Source organism: Ictidomys tridecemlineatus, chromosome 3, assembly GCF_052094955.1.
Source record: "Ictidomys tridecemlineatus isolate mIctTri1 chromosome 3, mIctTri1.hap1, whole genome shotgun sequence".
NCBI lineage: Eukaryota > Metazoa > Chordata > Mammalia > Rodentia > Sciuridae > Ictidomys > Ictidomys tridecemlineatus.
The window spans coordinates 110,142,113-110,162,313 of NC_135479.1; the positions used below are offsets into that span (position 1 = coordinate 110,142,113).

Sequence of the window (20,201 nt, forward strand, 5' to 3'; positions counted from 1 at the left end):
AAATTATTTCTTTTGTATGTTATATTGTTTTAGTAAAAATTTCAGACCACTTATTAGGAATAATACTAAGCATCTTGTTTAATTTATTTAAACAAATCTATATTAACATAATACAATTCCAAGTGATGTGCCTCTTCAGCGTTGAACTTATGTATTTAACAAGAATTTAGTTTTTTTAAACTACCATTGCATATTTTTTTTAATTCCAAAAATTAGCAAAGATGAGAAGCTTTATTTAATGGTCATTTACCTACAAGCTGTGTGGAAAAAAAATTGTATAGAATCAAAACATCATCAAGCTAATTAATAACCTGTAAAATTACATTCAAAATGCAAATGCTTAATCTATTAAAAGTGTCTTATTTCAAGAGCCAAGTCAAGTATTGTAATAGTTTATATTGAACATACCTTAAACTGCAGCATATCATTTTTGTGATATTTCACCTCCACACGCAGAGTTGAAATGGGAACAGATGGTAGCGCTATCTTAGCATTTCTAGTATTCCACTGAAGGTCGGCTGTTATACCCATTGGTAAATACTGAGTTGAGGTGACTACATAAGGGTTGTATTGTTTAGGAAAGTAACACAGAGGAGCATTGGATTCGGCCTAAAAATATAATGTACGTTTATTGCCAGAAAGTGTAAGCATTGGATCATTTAACTCTTAAAAACATAAGGCATCCTTCTGAGAAAGGTAGCTCATAATTGCAATCCCAGTTACTAGGCTGACTGAGGCAGGAGGATGGCAAGTCTAGAGCCAACCTGAACAACTTAACAAGACTCTATTCCAAAATAAAAATATAAATTAAAATTAAATTTAAAATTGAGCTAGATTTATATTTAATCAAATGCGTGATTTAGAAAGAAAAAGTATAAAACAATCTGAAACACTGGATTTTATAATTGTTATATAAAATATCATTTGAATCTAAAGGTAGAACAGTAGAATTGAAACACAAACTGTCATAGGTTTGCAATTAAAAAAATTAAGTATAGTAGTCTTATATTTTGATAACTCATTTTTCTTTTTCTTCATTGTGACTTGACTATTGCTTTTTGCATGTAAAAGTGGCTCCAAGCAATAAAAATAAATTTGGAGCTCACACACACACACACACACACACACACACACACACACACACACACATCACACACATGTGACAACCATCACAAGGGCATTTGCTTAGGTTCTCTTGTTCTATTTATAAGGAGCTTATTTAACCCTTCTTTGATGACTAGTTCTTATGCCTTGGTCAATTCTATCTTGACCAGAATTTAAAATAGAAATTACAGTCAAAGCTCAGAGCTGACTGGTTTATATAAAGGTGGAGGCTAGAACCTAAGGAAGAAAAGTAATAAATTCTGGTAGTAAATGCTAGTTGCTTTATCACAAATCCATTCTTCCTATATATCTATTTATTAACTTATTATATTGTTGGGAGAAGAAATATACTCCTTGTTATTTCCAAGTCTCTTTGACAAGAGTTTTGTAAGACCTCAAGGCTCCCTAAAAGAGCATGTTGACCTAAATAGATTAAACTGGGCTAGTCCTTACCTTTCCATGTTTCTTGTTATATATGGAAAACAAATGTAATGACAGAAGTCATAATGTAACTGAGTAAAATCAAGTGGTAAACATAGATATGCCTGAGTCATTGATGACACTAAAATGACAATATATTAGACCTAAGATTCTATAATCATGCCAGGTGTAATTGATCTTAATGATGTACTTATAACTGTATTTCCCAATCCTGTTAACCATTACTCTGTGCTGCATGATGTTTTTCTGTCTTCTCTGCCCACTAATACATCTTTCCTTATTCTCATAATCACCTCATGGAAATGAAAACAATCAGAATGAAATCATGACCAGATATCATATGTACCCCCTACTGTTAAATGACATGAACTGTCTGACTTCCATTCAAGGAGAATCTTCTCATATGTATACCCAATTCTGTCTCTCTGCTAAAAAGGACATTTATCCCTCAATTCTCCACTCTAAGAAATATTGCATTTAAATAGGTTATTCTTAATAGTGTTAGTTAATTTTATTTTTCTTATCTTAAATTAAAAAACTAACTTCTTCAGCTCTTTTTCAATCTCTCCGTATTCTTTACAGCAAAACATATATGAATTCATAATATTCACTGTCTTACTATCTGCAATATGTTTCTTGATTTTCACTTACATTTAGGACTTTACCCTCAAACAATCCACAAATATTTTGCTTCTCAATGTTATCACTTTCATTCTGCCAAATCCATATGCTGGTTTTCAGTCTTCATATTACTGATTTAGAAAAAAATGTTTTGCACAATTGATCTTTTCTTTCTTACAATGTGTTATTCACTTGCTTTCCAACCCAGCAAATACTTTATTTTCAACTTATTGCTTTTCCTATTGTTTATCAATCTCCTTTCTAATTCCTCCTCATTTTCCTTATGAAGTGTTGAAATGAACAAGGGTTTTGGTTTTTGAACTCTTCTTTCCTATCTAATCAAGTTCATACCTTAATAATGTTATCCTATTACCTGGTTTTAAATACTGTATATATGCTACCCTAATTACAGCTGTGTCCATATTACACCACTGGTATTTTTTCTTTTCTTGTTTATTTTCCTCCATAGCACTTACCAGACACATAATTTCCTTATCGTTTGTTTTCCTATATTAGAATACAAACTGTAACACAACCAGTGGATTTTGTTTAAATTGTTGACCTAAAGCAGTAATTAGAACATAGTAGGTCCCCAAAACATATTTGCTAAATGAAGAAACATAATGCTCCAAAGGAAGGATGTATGCATCAATCATCTGGCATCCCATTAAAGTTTCACTTACTTCATAAAAGAATCTTCAGATGCTAAAATATTAATTGTTCTTGAAACAGAAAAATTTTCACAATTTTGTTGAGAAGTAATAAAATTTGCTTTAGAAATTTTTTTCTCACCTTTCTTCAAATTTTGATAATGGAAGAAAATGAGCATGCTTTGAATGGAATGGGGATGAGAATATTTGAAAGGATAGCTGGAATTTAAAGGGAACACAGAAGAAATAAAAATATTTCATTCTTTGGCTCTCATGAATCTCAGAATCTCTTCTCCTCACTTCTTTGTTCAATTGTTTGATAATTTTTACTAAGTTGAAGATTATGCTCCTTTATCTAGCAACCGAGAAGAATGAAGGCAATTTTTCTGGAAGCAGAAATTCTACTTATTGTCTCATACAAATGCAGACACTCTTGGGAAGTTGCTGACAGATGTGTTTTGATTTCAGTGGTATAATATATAAATTCAGAACCTTGGTTATAGGAAATAACTATTTCTACTGCCAAAACCTGGTGATGTAACTAAAAGGCCAGCATTTTAAAAACATAACAAAAGGACATGTTTCTCATATCCCTTTTCTGTAGTATTGGTAAAAACACTTCTAAATACAACCAACACTATTCAGATGAAAGAATGGCCAAAATAAATGGCTAGATATTATCGTCTCTTAAAAGAACAGAACTTTAGCCCATCACACACCTTCATACGTTTTAATATCTAGAGACAACTCTTTTGAAAGACTGTTCATCAATGGCAAACTAGCTTACCAGGTTAAGCTGGTCTCCTACAGCCAATATCTAACAAAGTGCCACAAATAAAGCACAATTTTATTAAATAAAATTACACTATTCAAGCTGTCTGGAAAGCAATTTAAACATTCATTGAGACTTGGAATTATTAAGGTAAGTCTTTGAATAATTGGTTAATATAAAGTAGAATTATCAGAGTTTCTGATTTCAAATTCTGCATGATTCTGTGTATGAATCTTATTTATATGTCATGGAATTAAAACTGTAATATGTAAAGTTCACATTGAAATACTTATATGAAAATCATATGGAGTCATAGTTAAAATTACCGTTTGCCATAAACAACCACGCTGTATGCATTTTGGTTCAGTTACTTCGTCTGCATCTGGATAACAAGTAAATCTCTCATTTTCAGTGAAAACTTGATTCCATCCAACGGTAAAGCTTTTTCCAAGTTTTAAGTTGAGACTTCTAATTAAGAGAATCTTTGAGACAAAATTAAAAAATTAAATAATTATTTAATTTGACCACAGACAATTAAAAATATTTAACATTTTACAATATGTGACAGCCACAGAAATTCTTCAAAATAAATTGTTAATAGTTTTGCTACAATACTTAAAGAACAGAAAAGAAAGAAGAAAAACATAATGCAATTCCAGCAAATAAAACTTCTGAGATGGAGTAACTATGAGAGATTGTAGAAAATTGAAGAAATCTATTATCTTTAATTCCAGACATGAGTTCACTTTTCAGTTCTATCATTTAATGCTAATGAGTCTTTGGGAATACTGTATAATTGTAATATCCTCAGTTTCTGCTCTTCCTAAAAGAGAGTGCTATACAGAACGAATTAGATATGAAATTTAAAGCAACTGGTACAATATCTCAGACATACTAGGTATAAAGTAAATGTACTTTCCCTCAAAGAATATAATGGGGGAAAAAGTTGATCTCTTTTTTAGAAGGAAGCTTCCAGATTCAGAGTACAAATACTTGTTAACCTTAATATTTCTTCTTAACCTAATTGTATCCAGTACTTAAAATGCATCAGACACAAGTTGAAAAGGAAGCAATAGAGCACTATACCTAATAGAAAAAAAAATGAGAAGGACAGAGAAAGAGACAGGAAAGAAGGAAGGCAAGAAGGGAGGGAGGGAGGAAAAATTTGTGAAGAAAAATAATTTTAAAAACCAAGTGTATATGGTTCTTTAACAATAAATATGAGAGTATACCACAACTAAAATATTTTGTAACATGGTTTACCTGGTTGGAAGCATCATAAGTAAAACTGCTGTGAGGAATCACTGGCTGTCCACTTTCTTTCACTGTAACTTCTGTAACAGTATCTGTCAACCCAAGGACTTTAATAGTTTCAAATGCTAAGGTAGTTCCTTCTTGATATGATGCATGTGAGCATACAATATTCAAAATGTTCTGGGGGAAAATAAAAGCTTATAATGTCATACAGAGAGTCATCACATACTAACCTGAAATAATGTAAGATATAAAAAAGAAAAAGTTTCAATCATCTACCTCTCCATTCTCACCTCTCCCCAAGCAAGTATCTCTTCATTTTTCATATACATGACATAAAACTTTATTTTCAGAAATAACCTAAATCTCTTCTGATGCAATTCATATGTGCCCCTCCTTATTTTGGCCCCCACATTGATAAAGAATATCTTAGTTTGGGCAACAAGAATATATAAAGAAAAAGAAATTCAGCCTCTATAAAAATAATCACTATTAGTTAAATAAAAATTTAACCTGGATATAGATTTTTTTCATTCTCCACCAAAATCTGCTTTATTACCACAGTGACTGATATATTAAAACATCTTCAAATATATCAAAATTATTTTCCTAGGACCTGTTGCTTAAAACCCAACATTATACCTAAGAAGCCCAAAGACTTCAGTGCGCAAATTTTAGTATGAAAAATCATCTAATACAATTAAATATAAAATTTTATAATAATAATTTGTTCATGATTTAACAACTTGAATTTAACAATTTAGTTTAATGACTATTTCATTGCATGTAGGTAAGATCTTGAGGTAGAATTATTTATTATTATTTTAAAAATAATTCATAATGAAAGAATAACCCATACATTAGCAAAGTATACATTTAACTATGTATTAAAGGAGAATACTTACATCAGAAACTGAAAATGTATATAATATATAGTTGCCCTTCTCTATGGAGTCTGAAATGGAAAATAATCAAATTTTCAGATTAAAATACAATTAAATTATTTGCTTTTTTACAGTTATATAAAACAAGATTTTAAAAATTAGATACAATTTATTAATGAAGATTCTTAAACAATTTTGGTTTTATATTGAGTTTCATAATTATCTATACACAAAATAATCTTAGCATTTTAATTTCCCTGTAAGTTAATGTGAAGAAAACCTATTTGCCTAATTTTTCAAAGTACTAATATGTTTCTAGAAAATCATAAAAGATGTATAATTACATGTTTATCATTTTAATGATATTTATCTTATTCCCTACCTAGGAAATCACATGTCAAGTTTTTTTGTAGAAGACATAGCATACCATAAATTTATTACCTATCTTTTAATTTATTTTTAAATTACTTTCCAGTTTTTAGAGATAAAGACTGAATCTGGAGATATCTTAAGATTGAGATAGACTTTAATCTATAATTTAGTTGACTAACACACATAAATATATTATGGTTTAATTAGATATTAGCACAAAAATGGCTGTTTTTATTTCTACTTTTCTTTTTGGTGTACTAATTCTCCAGTTTGTTGCTGAAAACAAAATTTAAGATACTGAATAATGGGAGTAAATTGTAAAACATTCTTACCTCAAGCAATTTGACATTAATTAAAAAATATTTAAATATTGGTTTCCCCTTAAATATCAGTTTCTCTTTTTGTTTACAATTACACAATTTTCAGAACTACTGTCATAATTTAGTTGTACATATGGAAATTTATTAAAATTTTAATTTTAAAATATTAACATGGCATAGAAAGATATACACAATTGTCAAGAACTAAACAAAAAGCCAATAGACAAAACTAGATATTTCAATTAAATATATATATATATATATATGTGTGTGTATGTGTGTGTGTGTGTGTGTGTGTGTATATATATATATATATATGTCAAATAATGTTAAATTTCATGGAATAACTAAAAACCATAAAAATAACAGAATGAATCCTATTTTTATCAATACATTCAAAATGCAACATTATCCCACTAAACATTAAAAAACACGTTACCTGGAAACTTACCTTTACTTTCTCCATCATCCCAGAAAAAGTCTCCTTGTGCCATGTTAGTTTCATTTAATGCAATAATGAGTCCTAGGGGATTCTTACGGCTGTTGAGTAAAGTAGGTGTGCACATAAATTTTTAAAAATTTACGCAAGTGAAATATCCTATAAGTAAGTCCATTTCAACCTAATAGTTTTGTAGTTCTTCAGCAACATAAGATCACTGATATTCACAAATTAGTGCCTATGCTAGAAATTTTTCAGTACCAATATTATTATGTGAATGCAGAGATAACTTATTTTCTTAGAAAATATATAAAATAAATAAGTATAATACTGTGGTAATGAATTTTTTATGTTATGACATCTGCAAAATTTAAACAGTATAAGGTTTCAAGTGAAATGAAAATAAAATGATGTCTTATCAATGCTCAATTCAACTTGCATCACCCTAAATTGCAGTGGATAAAGTCCACAACATATACACAAAATAATGAAGACATGATGTCAAAAATTCTAAATATCTTTAATGAAATATCTAACATTAAAATAAAGATAAGTGTAACAGGAGTAATGAGACATGTGATCAATAAAAATATTTTTCTTAGTCATTTATCACCATCAGCACCCCTGAGGATACAATGTCCAAGTAACTGTTTTATACAGAATATATTCATTCCAATACACATTTACAAAGGTAGTTTCTCTTGTTCAATACAGCTCAATGACCAATTTCAAGAGTGTGGTCATTAAAGTTACATTATAAGAATAAACAATTCTAGAACATGAAAGTAATTTAATTACTAACATATAGTCATCCTCTCATTAATTTGTTCCTTCAAGTAAGTATATACAGAAAATAGCTTTTGATGGGCCAGGCACTATATAAAATTGGAAAGATAAAATTGAAAAAATTCACATAATTGTTTTCATGGAGTTTATAGTCTACATGCACATACATGGTACACAGAAAAGTAAATAATATACTTTCATATATATAAAAGTTTCGGTTATAAAAAATGTAGCAAGGTAAGTCATGGAAGGCGTTGCAGAAAATGGGAAATTAGGTGAATTAAAAGAGACTTCTATGCTCTTGGACTCAAAACTGCAAAATAAAACACCAGAATCGCTAAGTTTCTTATTTTATTCTGAATATAGAAATATTTAACAGTCCTACTACAAAACTGTTTCTCTATTGTACTTTACCTAAACTGAAATATCTACTTCATTTGCCAATGTTTAAAAAATATTTAATTTTTGGTCAACAAACTATTGAGCCATCCTATATAATACTGAAGTATGGAGTATTTGGAGATTTTTTTAAAATTTGTTTAGTTTTATTGAGACAGGATCTCCCTAAATAGCTTTGACTGGACTCAAATTCAGAGTTCCATCACCTCAGCCTTCTATAGGCACATGCTACCAAGTCTGCTCACTTAACAAATTAAAAGTAAAATACTTTAGGAGAAAGAAAAAATTGTTGACAGTGTGTGTTAAAAATCCAAACATGTAAATACTGATATCTTCAAATTGTATAACAAGAATTAGTATTTTATATTTTTATCAAGAACCAGAGATTATCTTTAATTCTCTATGTTCTAGAGAGAATAGGAGTAAATATTTGGTAATGAAAAAATATTTAATCCAATAGTGTTAATTTTTTGAATCAAGACATTTGCTATTATATATAAAAACTAAGTCTTTTTGTAACCATGAGGATTATAGTTAAGCATTACCTCTGTGTGTCAAATATGTTCTGGTGAAAAAACAACAACATTAATCTCTGATTCTTAAGAAAAATATGAACTCTTAACACAAATTAAATTTCAGATTTCAGCTAGTGACTCATTTTACCTTGCTGTTGTTGTTACTGCTGGTTCTTGGGTAGGGATGATATAACCTCCTCTGAGATGTAACCCTATCTTATCTGCTGGAAGAGGAATATCAACCCGCTGTTTTCTCCATGGCCTTTTTGCACCCTAATATTTAAAAAAAAAATGGAAGGTCTTTTTATCATCAGTGAAAGGCTTAAATTCCATTCCATATTTTTATTCTTAGCATTCATATCAACCAAATGAATATGAGTATGTTATTCTCTAACTTTTTAAGAAAATTCTATTCCTTTATTTGCCATATAAATCAAAGAAAAAATAAATTTGCTTTCTCTAAAATTCAAAAGATTGATATGGAGAAATTAATTTTCTTTGAATGTTAATTAATAATAATTTTAGATAACCCCACTCTACCATTTACTTTAAATTTAATGTGATTCTAGTAATCACAATTTTAAATTCTGATTAACAATTTTAGCATCCACATGAGATAGAGAAAACATGTGGTGTTTATCTGGCTTATTTCATTCAACACAATATCCTCCATTTCCATCCATTTTGCTGCAAATGCTAGAGATATCATTTTTTTAGGACTGAATAATATACTATTGTGCATATACATACATCCTTTATCCATTTAAGCCGATTCCATATCATATTTATTGTGAATAGTATATCAGTAAACATAGAAGTGCAAGTGTGTTCATATAATTTCCTTTGGGATAGATAGATCATTTGGTGGATCTATTGTTAATTTTTTAAGAAACCCCCTATACTGTTTTCTGGAGGAAGCGAGACAGAGAGAGATTAAGTAATAGGTACCAAAGTGCAATTAGAAATAAAAATTTTAGTGTTCTACAATACACTGAGTAGGTAATTTTAGTTCACAATAACCCATTGTATATTTTATTAATAACTAGGAAGAGTTTAAAATCTCCAAAAACAATTTATTGATAAGAAAATGAAAAAGCTAATTACTCTGATTTAATCAGCTCACAATGTTTGCATGGAATGACATATTCCACCATACTTCATAAGTACGTACACTTCGAATGTGTGAATTTAAAAAGTTAAATATTTAAGGAGATTGAAATGCTTACTACACTGATTTGATCTTCACACATTGTGTACTTATGTCCAATTGTTACACCCTATCCCAAATATGTACAATTAAAATAACAATAACAAATTTAAAAGATAGGGAAACTGACTGACTTTCACACACAGAAAATAAAGTTAGCATGTATAGTTTCTTCATAAAAAAAATTGTTTTATAAAATTAAAGGCTCTGCTTAGCAAATTAAACAATACACAACAAAATGACTTTGAAAATAAGTACTTCAAAGAGGTATTGTCAAATGAAAATGATTTCGCATGAATGATGTTATATTGCCTTTACAAGAATAAAATGAAAATATTTCTACAAATGTTTAAATATACCATATAAAAGCAAATTTATAACATTATTTCAGTAATCAAATACAATTAAATATATAAAATAGAAAAGCATTAAAGTAAGCTACTACTATATCCTAAAACACTTCTTTTATTCCATTTTAAATGAATAACAATACCTCCTTAGACTAAATAGAACTTTACATTAAAGCATAGCTCAAGTGCAGCAAAGTATTTTTACACAGTTCTCAAAATATTATTTTTATAATAATTACAGAACTCTTAAAAATAGGTATGCTATGTATTTGGAGTTAAGTTTGCATGTCTAGATGTTTGAAAATATAATAGTTGTTAGCTCAAATGTGTATTAAATTTACTTACAGTTTCGTAGTCATACCAAGTAGCATCAGGTATGAATGCATTCACTGATTCTGCTCCCTAAATTGAAGCAAGACAATATGTACTTTTAATTTTTTAAAATTCTTATCAAATAATAAATTGGGATTTCCATTTTTCAAGAGAAAAAATTTAATTTCCTCTTTGTTGTCACACTCTATTATCTCCTATGGATAATAATCAAAGTGCCATTTTCCTAGCATTACTTATCAAAATGTAAAAAATAAGCAAAATCAAAGAGGCAAAGATGAAATTATTTTAGCTATCAATTAAAATAATGCATGAATGCACTTATACTGCTATAAAGTATGATCATTGTGAATGTAAATATGTTCATTTCTGAATATTTCTCCACAGACACAGAGACATTAAAAAATAGGAACCAGCAATTCGCTCCACTATTTTTTGAACACTTTCTTAAGATCAGATAGTTCTCAGATTACCCTTTACTTACACTTTAACAAAATTTCAACGTTTATTTAATGAAAAGCTCACTGTTAAACTTGATTTTTATTAAATAAAAAATCTTTTACAAGAAAATATTAGTTTTATGCAATGTCTGTGCCTTTAATACATATTGTATATTTGATAAGCATAGATTTACTTAATATTCTTATAATTTTTAAATGTCTTCTGCACTTTAGTATTCAATTAAACACTTATCATCTTGAAACAGTCCATTGAGTAATATCTATAACCCAGATGCTTCATAATTAAATATGGATTTAATAATACAAAGTTCCCTTTAAGCAATACATTTATTAAATTTGTAAAACTTACCTGTTTCAAAACAGGAGTGATAAGTAATGCAGGGCCCCATAAAAACTCAGTATCCTCAATCCAGCTGCTTGTATCCTCATAAAACCTAAGAACAATGACAATGTTTAAGATAAAATAATACAAAATAAATATATCCAAATTCCTTGTTTGTTTGATATTTTCGGTTTTCCCTGAGTATTATTATTCATTTTACTTGTTTTACAGTAGGTGTGATTTTAAATCAATAGTTCTTAAATTCTTTATGATTCATCTCACACTTAAAAGGAAGGGAGAGAATAGGGAGAAATTAAAGAAATTAGTTCTGATATTAAAAAAAATCATCCATAGGTGATATGGCTACTTTGAGTCTGTAATAAATTATTTTTTTTATTTCTCCTGTAAAATAGTTTTATCAAATACCACAAATCTTTCATATTCTACTCTCTCCCTTTTAAACTTTTTCATCTTAAATCTCCAGTTTTGAAATGTATTTGAAAAGGTCTTTAAGTCATTTCTTGAGGAAAGGTTTATTGTAATCATGTTATACAAGTATAAGCACAATTCACGTTTTTTAAGCATTTTACATTGTAATCTATATTTACATGATTTTACAATGCACACTTGATATACTTTCAATGATTCTGTGTTTAATCTTACTGATATAATTTCCCTAACATATTATATGTATGTTTTTCTTTTAAGTTTTATTCAGTTGTAACATTTCTATAATTAATGTTGTCCATCCAACAAATTATGTTTAGTAAAATCATTATGTTATTTGTCAAATTATATATATATATATATATATATATATATATAACTGTAAATATAAGCAAACATAGATTCACTTGATATTGATTTACCTCTTCTAATCTTTTCAATGTGTTTCTTAGTATATTTTTAAAGATATTTTAATTCTTATACATAGTACTCACTCATGAAGAACCGGTCTTGCTACTGTTTCTCCAAACATATGGGCTTTATAAAACAGAGTATAGAGGAAAGGTAATAAGGTATAGCGAATATTTAAATAGTGTCTTGATGAATTGACCAGAAGCGAATTCTGTCCAAAAAATGCGGGATCCTGATGCTATAGGATAAAAAGGGAAATTAAAATAAGAAAGCTAAAATGTAAATGTATATTGATATAGAAATATTTGCTTGTATTTCTGAAACACAAATAATATATATGAGCTTGCTTATAAAAAGCTAAAATTGTCCTTATTTCGTCATCACAGTGTGTGATAAATATTTGTATTTAGTTGATTATTTATTTAATAAGATTTACATTAGACATTTCTGATACAAATATACCCAGGGAAGATGACTTTTTAAAAACAAAACAGGAGTTTCACCTTTTAGTTGTGGTAGAATTAATTATTGGCTTCAATATTTCATTGTACTGACATCCTTGGCCATGTAATTGATAGTCCCTATCATTGAGCAGGGTGTTCCTACCATCACAAGTTCTTACCATACTTGATGTTGTGCTCAGATCTCTGAAGTAGTTTAGTTTAGTGGGATGATAGTACGTGTGTCATAATCAAGCACAGTATTGAAATGTGCTTGCTTAAGGATTTACTGTCTTGTGCTTGTCACTACCATTAGAATTCACCCAGGTAGTCCACTGGCCCAGGAATATAGGGAGCAGAGCTACCTGGCCAGTCTGCAGTTTTGAACCTTGAAGTGCAGCATTTCTACTGAGCCCCAGCTAAGAGTCTAGATTAGCTAACTTCATCAGGTAACCTGTGAGAAAGCCTATTTAGATCTCCGTTTAGGAAATTTACTCAAGATAGCAGCCACTGTTTCTCTGAATTTACATTTACATTTACACTGAAATTCTGTTCACTTTGGCTGCTCCCAGCCATTGAATGCTCATGACAGGAATACTTTGCACACCCTATTCTAGGAGATATAGGACTCTTTCAGTGGTCAACTTGGCCTTAAACATCCCCATCTGACCTCAATGAAACTGAAACTATGTTGCAGTCAGCGATTCTCCTTACCAAATCACCTTCTTTCCTGGCCAACTTCCCTGCTTCAGACCTGAATTGTGGTTTGAAGTCTCCTGCCCGTTTTTATGCTTCCTGTCTGTTGTCCTTCACAAGTATTTCATCAATGAATCTCTAACACATTAATTCTGTCATACCATCTACTTCTTGAAAAACACCAATTAATACAAAGTACAATATAATTCATATCAGGATCTCCTATGGACATGAATTGCTCCTGAGTATCATTTGGGTGAACTACTCACCATCATTGGATGGATTAGGAAGTGGCTAACCTCCAATTTGCCCTTTTAATTCTTTTCCCTCAAGCCACATTAGAAGCCAAAATGAGGAGTTGTCATCTTCTTTTTAAAGAATTTAAGTGCAGGCAAAAAATGTGTAAATACTGAATAATTCTTAAACAGCACACATTTCATTAACTTAATTGTTTAACTGAACTTTACCCTTCTCTGAAAAATATACATATGAGGAATCATGACATGCTGAATTCTGGGCTGGCTGAACAGCTCCACATTTCCTTATATTGGAGCTACTACTAGTTCAGAACCATGCTATCAAAGTCTTAGTTTTGTTTTTCCCAACCTATTTATTCTGGTTTTATTTATTATGGAATAATTTGGGACTCAAAAATCTTTTTTTTTGCAAAATGTCTTTAATTTTTACCTTTAATGAAACAAAAATTGGAGATTCTTAATAGTATAATTTGTATGAAAACTGTTACCTGAAACTTACATTGCCAGAATCAAAGAATCCATACTCGAAAATCTTTGACTCTAACTTAAAATACTAGCAATTTAACACACATATTTTTATGACTGAGGCTTTAATAAAATATTTACATTATAATTATATTTTGCTTCATGATTTCCTTACTTGATTTTTATATAATAGTTATATATGTGTGTGTGTATGTATGTACATATAAATGTAAATATGGGCATTGAGACAAGAACATCTAACTATTCTTTGCAAGTTATTCTGTAATCTTTCAGATCATATCTTCTGTAGACAAATTTAGAACATAATTAGACCTATAGTTGTGGAGAAGAAAAGACACTTGCCTCATATCCATCAGCATTATGATTTCTAGAAAATGGATAAAATGCTCCAAGTTGCATCCATCTTCTGCAAAGCTCTTCTGTAGTATCAACCACAAATCCACAGATATCTGCTCCAACCTAAATAACAAATATATGTATTATTTATAGCATTAAAATTCTCAAATTTGCCAAGAGAATCACATTTTATGTCTAAACTTTACATATTTCTTTTTGAATCTATTTTTCGTTTTTGCTCCATCTTTGCCTCTAATACCACATTGTTTTACATACTTTTGTCTCCACTGTCTCTACACATTTTTAGCCTGTGTTTACTTTCATCAATTTTCTTTTGATAAAATCATTAATTCAATGTGTAAAGATAAAATTATTGTGTTAAAATATTTTGCATCTTAATAAAAAATGAAACTCTTTAATTTTTATTATTATTATAAGAGTAATTGATAGAATAAAGCCTGTGACTATGTATTCATATTGATATTATGAAATAAATTATTCTAAAGAAAATTGAGTTCCACTCCAACAGACTTGCTTCTAGATGAACACAGAAAATACTAAATTGAATGTAGTTACTTTCTATTTATAATCACTTATTCATTTTTCTATGTAAGTACATTGTACTATATGTATCAATAAATGATATGAAGTGTCATTTGCATGTTTATTAACCATAAAAATGACATGTTGTATTTTTCATTTTTGATAAGATTCAACTATATTAATGTTACTCTGGTTCTATTTTTTTGTTTCAACCAAGAGATTTATTGGGGGGCTGCCAAAACGGGAAGAAAAGGAGAGGCAGAGAGAAAGAGAGCAGAGAAACAGCAGAGAGAAAGAGAAAGGGTAGAGAGAGGACAGAAAGAAGAGAAGAGGGCAAGAGAGGAAGAGAGGAAGAGAGCAGAGAGCAGAGTTACCCTGGTTCTATTTTGAATGGGATCTCATAATGATGAGAGATAGTCCTATGAAATTGATGTATATATTTCCTTATGAACATATAAAGTACTGTTATTAAATATTAGGTACACATAGATTTATTTTTCTGGTTTGTTGGAAATATACATTGTTTAATCAGAACTGGCTATAAAAATGTATAAGCATTAGCAGTAAATACATGTTCCTACTGTTTATTTTCTTGATAGTTCTTGATATTTTCACTTTTACATTTCTCATCTATCTACATGAAAAATATATCATCAAAGTCCTACTTAATTTTTTCTGACTTCTATGGAAATTTAGATCTTTTTCTAATTTTTATTGATTTATATGAGATATTCTTTCTATGGAATTGCCTGCTATACACTTTTTACTATGTTTTCTATTGATCTTATTTTGTATAGATTTACAGTATACTATAATTGCATTTTAATAATTTATTAGGTATATGAACTGAATATATTATTTCCTAGCATAAAGTTTCCTTTGTAAAATATCTGTTGATAAGTTTTAGTTTTATAGTAATCAAATTTATAAACATTTCCTATATGATTTTTGCCCTTTGTGTCCTATTTAAGATGTAATTCCTATAATATAATGTTATAAATTTATCTCTTTATATTTTTTCCTAAAATAGTTAATAGTAAAAGACAAAAGTATTTAATCTATTTGGTATTAATTTTTTTAATTTTTTAAAAATTTGTTTTAATTAAGTTATACATGACAGTAGAATGCACTTTGGTACATTAAATATAATGGAGTATAATTTTTCATTCTTCTGGTTGTACATGATGTAGAATCACACCAGTTATATTTGTATATAGGGTAATAATGTCTGTTTCATTCTACTACAGTGATACAGACATATCAATGTTTCTATCAACTCAATTCGCAATAGCTAAATTATGGAACCAACCTAAGTGTCCTTCAACAGATGAATCAATAAAAAATGTGATATATATATATATATATATATATATATATCATATATATGTATGATGATAATATCATGTGTTATATATATATATATATATATATATACACACACATATATATAATGGAATATTACTCAGACTTAAAGAAGAAAGAAATTATGACATTTGGAGCTGGATAATATCATACTAAGTGAAATAAGGCAATCCATAAAAACCAAAAGCCAAATGTTTTCTCTGAAATGTGGATGCTAATTCACAATGGAGGGTGGCTAAGAAAGAATAGAGTTACTTTAGATTAGGTAGAGGGGAGTAAGAGGAGTGGAAGAGATGGGGATAGAAATGGTATTGATTTTTATACATAGTATCAGAAATGGGTTCATTTTATTTTGTTTTCTGAAAGTATGTTAAATTGTTCATATAACTACTTGACACTTTTCTCACAGATCAAGGATACTACTGTCATTTAACAAATTTACATATACGCATGTGCTTCTGTCTTATTTTAACATATTAATGCATTTGAACATCCACATCATTGTGGTAAACACCATTGCATTATCGAGTAGGGAAAATTCTCATACACTGAATTTTGATTATAATTTGGGAAAATTCGTATCTTTAATATTGTGAATTTATTGTTCATTAATATGGTAGAGCTTAAATTCATTTACTAAGCTGTTCTGGTTATTGTTTCTTAATTTGTACAATCAATAACATTTGGAATTAAAATACATTCTAATATTTTTCTTTTTGACAAAACATGCTACAAATGCATGTATTTATTTAAGTTTTCAATGAACCACCTTTGTATTATAATTTTTGAAAATATTTCTAAAAACACTTTGCTTTAATTGCATTAATATGTCTTATTTTTGTTACATACACCTTTCTTTAGATCACTACTTAATATTAACAAAGTCTTTTTGTTTTTAATTAAGTATTTGAGGTTATCATTCTTCTTTCACACTAATATATCTGAAGTAATACAAGATTTGATAAGAAACATAATTGTTAACATTCAGCTAAAAGGTTCTTTTTTATTGCTGGTTTTTTTTTTGTACTTCCATTCAGTTTGGTTTTCAGTGCATGAATAATATGATAATGTGCTTTTTAATTTCCAAGTGCAAGATGGTGGTAGGGGGATCTTAATTGATTGTTCACTTAATTTTTTGGTGCTCGTGTAATTTCTACACATGAAAGAAAGAATAGATACTTCACCAAAATCTCCAAATATACTTTACATGTTTTAATGAAACGATTCTCCGTGATCTTTAATATTAACATTATATAATATTTTTGCTTGACATAATTAGAGATTGTGCTGAATTTCTTTTATCTTTTTAGGTAAAAAAAAAGTAGCTTTATTTTCTGTGTGAATCTAAACTGATTATAAAAAATTTTAAATATAGTTCTTTTCCATAACTTATTTATATTTATCTTCTGAATTAGTTTCCATAATAAATTTTTGTTAATTCAATTTTCCCTACTTGTTTGAATGATATAGATGTCAAAATTTCATTTTTCTCATAAATTCCTAAAGAATGAAGATTGAGATTATTCCTGTAATATTCTTTTTAATAATTTTACCAAAAAGCATTAAAGATACCATTACAAGTTTATGTGCTGGTGCTAAGAATGCAGCTCTGTGATTAGTATTTGCCTAGCACATACAAATTCCTGGATTCAAGTCAGGCATGGTGGTGCATGCCTGTAATCCCAGCAGCTCAGGAGACAGAAGAATCGGGAGTTCAAAGCCAGCCCCAGCAAAAAACGAGGCACTAAACAACTCAATGACACCCTGTCTCTAAATAAAATACAAAGTAGGGCTGGGGATGTGGCTCAGCGGTCGAGTACCCCTGAGTTCATTCCCCAGTATCCCCTGTCAAAAATAAGTTCCTGGATTCCATCATCATAACGAAAAATGATAAGAAAGCTAATATTTTTTGGCTTTTATAAATATATATAGCACTGTATTGAGCTGCCTTACCAAAGGTGTTCCAAACAAACTGAACTCTAGCATTCCTGCGATAGACCATTCCATTTGTTCCCAAGAAGCAGTATTATCTCCTAACCAATGTGCAGCATGATGTCCAGATCCAGCAAAAGTTGACCGGGTGAGAATGAAGCTTCGCTTATTAGGAAAAACTTTTTCTACAGCTCTTAAAATGAAACAAAATTAATAAGATTTACCTTAAAATAAAACTGATATTTGCTAATTTTAAAACTTTAGTTTCAAATATAATTTGAATATTCTCTGAGTCAATTTATAATATTTAAGAGCTTTTTCTCAAAAGTTTATATCAATTTTATTAGCCTATCAATACTTACTAATTTAAATATATTGTGATCAAATACAGAAGAATATTTTTAGAAACAATGAGCTTTTGAAAGACTTCACTCATTCTTTATCAAACCAAAAGCCCATGGCATCTACTCAATATTTGCATTGGTAATATATTGTTTAAACTCACTGAAATCCTTTCATAAATACAAAGTTTATAATCTGAACTTAAATGTAATACTCTTTCTATAGAGTAATGACTAATCATACCTTAGTGTTTACATTTTCAAGTGTTAGCAGAAAAAAAGCTTATGTGTATGTAGCATTTTATTTTTTTTATTATCTAGAAGTTAACTACCAGCAACAACTATTAGCATTATTCATTTTAATCTCTAATGGTGCCTGTTATTGATAGTTTATTTATCAGTGCCAAATTATTGAGAAAAAATAGGAAACTTCAATTTAACATATAAACTTATTCAGGATACCTTAGAAAAAAATGATATTTCCAGATGCTTTTTCCACATTACTGTTTTAATTATTTTGGATTAAATATAGATTTTATTGATTTAAATAATGCAATATATAATACTGTGGTAAGTATAAATACAAAAGTAATGCAACACTATGAAAATAGTGTACAAAACTTTAACATTATGGTGTGATTTGGGATGAGAAAAGCATTGATTTGAATTAACACTCAATCACAGTTATTTAATTATAAGAAAATTATGAATATATTAAGAATTGAACCTATGTTTTATTGACTACTGCATTATAGAACCTTATATAATATTTAAACATATGATGATCTGCTTCTTTAGTTTTATATCAAGTAAATTTTTTACTTTATTGCATTAAAAAAGTACTTGGAAAAATACTACTTAGAAATTACACTTTAATTTTGATTGAAACACTTGATTTCAGAAAATAATCAAGGACCTGTTTTAGGAGCACCTTTGGTTCAAGTCAATTGCTTAGAAAACAATTATAATACTGAGTAGCACACGCCTGTAATCCCAGTGACTTCAGAGGCTGAGGCAGGAGGACTGCAAATTTAAAGCCAACCTCAGCAACTTCAAGGCACTAAGCAACTCAGTGAGACCCTGTATCTAAATAAAATACAAAATAGGGCTGGGGATATGGCTCAGTTGTCAAGTGCCCCTAGTACCCCTTCCCCCCCCCCAATAAAAAAATTATACTTAGAGATGACAAGCTAAATTAAAATATTAATCTGATCAACAAATGATGGTGTAATAACAAGGGTCCAATTAAATACATAGACCACATAGTGATGAATAACTATAATATAATATAGTTATTTTCTAACTATATTGATAAATTACAAAAAAATATTTCTAGACAAATACAAAAAGAGTTTCTGAATGAATGATACTTACTTCTCTGTGGCTATAGCCATGCTATATCCATACAGGCTGTGAACATCATATTGTTTCCCCCAGTTTTGCAGAGCATCCATGCAAATTGTTTTAGAATACATGAGTTTGTCAAGAATATCTTAGAGAAAGCACATAAGAAACATGTCTTAAATAAAAAACTACATTGAATTAAAATAAATTATAATTATATCCTTATCCTTTACTCTTACTGAGCTTGGAGAAACTATTAGCTTTACATTTATATTGATAAATGCCAGTGAAATAATATTTCCTAACTTAAATACCAAATAAATACATGGAAAAATAGCCCTTAATGGGAGTATGGAAGCATATACCTGTATATTATGCA

General features: G+C 29.1%; 1 protein-coding gene across 1 annotated transcript in view; it reads right to left on the bottom strand.

Annotated features, from left to right (window-relative positions):
• The window catches only part of Si (sucrase-isomaltase), a 79,734-nt gene that overhangs the window by 35,866 nt on the left and 23,667 nt on the right, over positions 1-20,201 (bottom strand). The window contains exons 15-26 of the mRNA XM_078043599.1: positions 19,853-19,970; positions 18,159-18,330; positions 14,307-14,423; positions 12,169-12,323; positions 11,255-11,339; positions 10,460-10,516; positions 8,706-8,830; positions 6,870-6,958; positions 5,748-5,797; positions 4,852-5,022; positions 3,915-4,070; positions 409-609 (exon numbers count right to left, since the gene is read on the bottom strand). Of these exons, the coding sequence (XP_077899725.1) occupies positions 409-609; positions 3,915-4,070; positions 4,852-5,022; positions 5,748-5,797; positions 6,870-6,958; positions 8,706-8,830; positions 10,460-10,516; positions 11,255-11,339; positions 12,169-12,323; positions 14,307-14,423; positions 18,159-18,330; positions 19,853-19,970 (1,496 nt within the window). The remainder of the gene's footprint in view (positions 1-408; positions 610-3,914; positions 4,071-4,851; positions 5,023-5,747; positions 5,798-6,869; positions 6,959-8,705; positions 8,831-10,459; positions 10,517-11,254; positions 11,340-12,168; positions 12,324-14,306; positions 14,424-18,158; positions 18,331-19,852; positions 19,971-20,201) is intronic.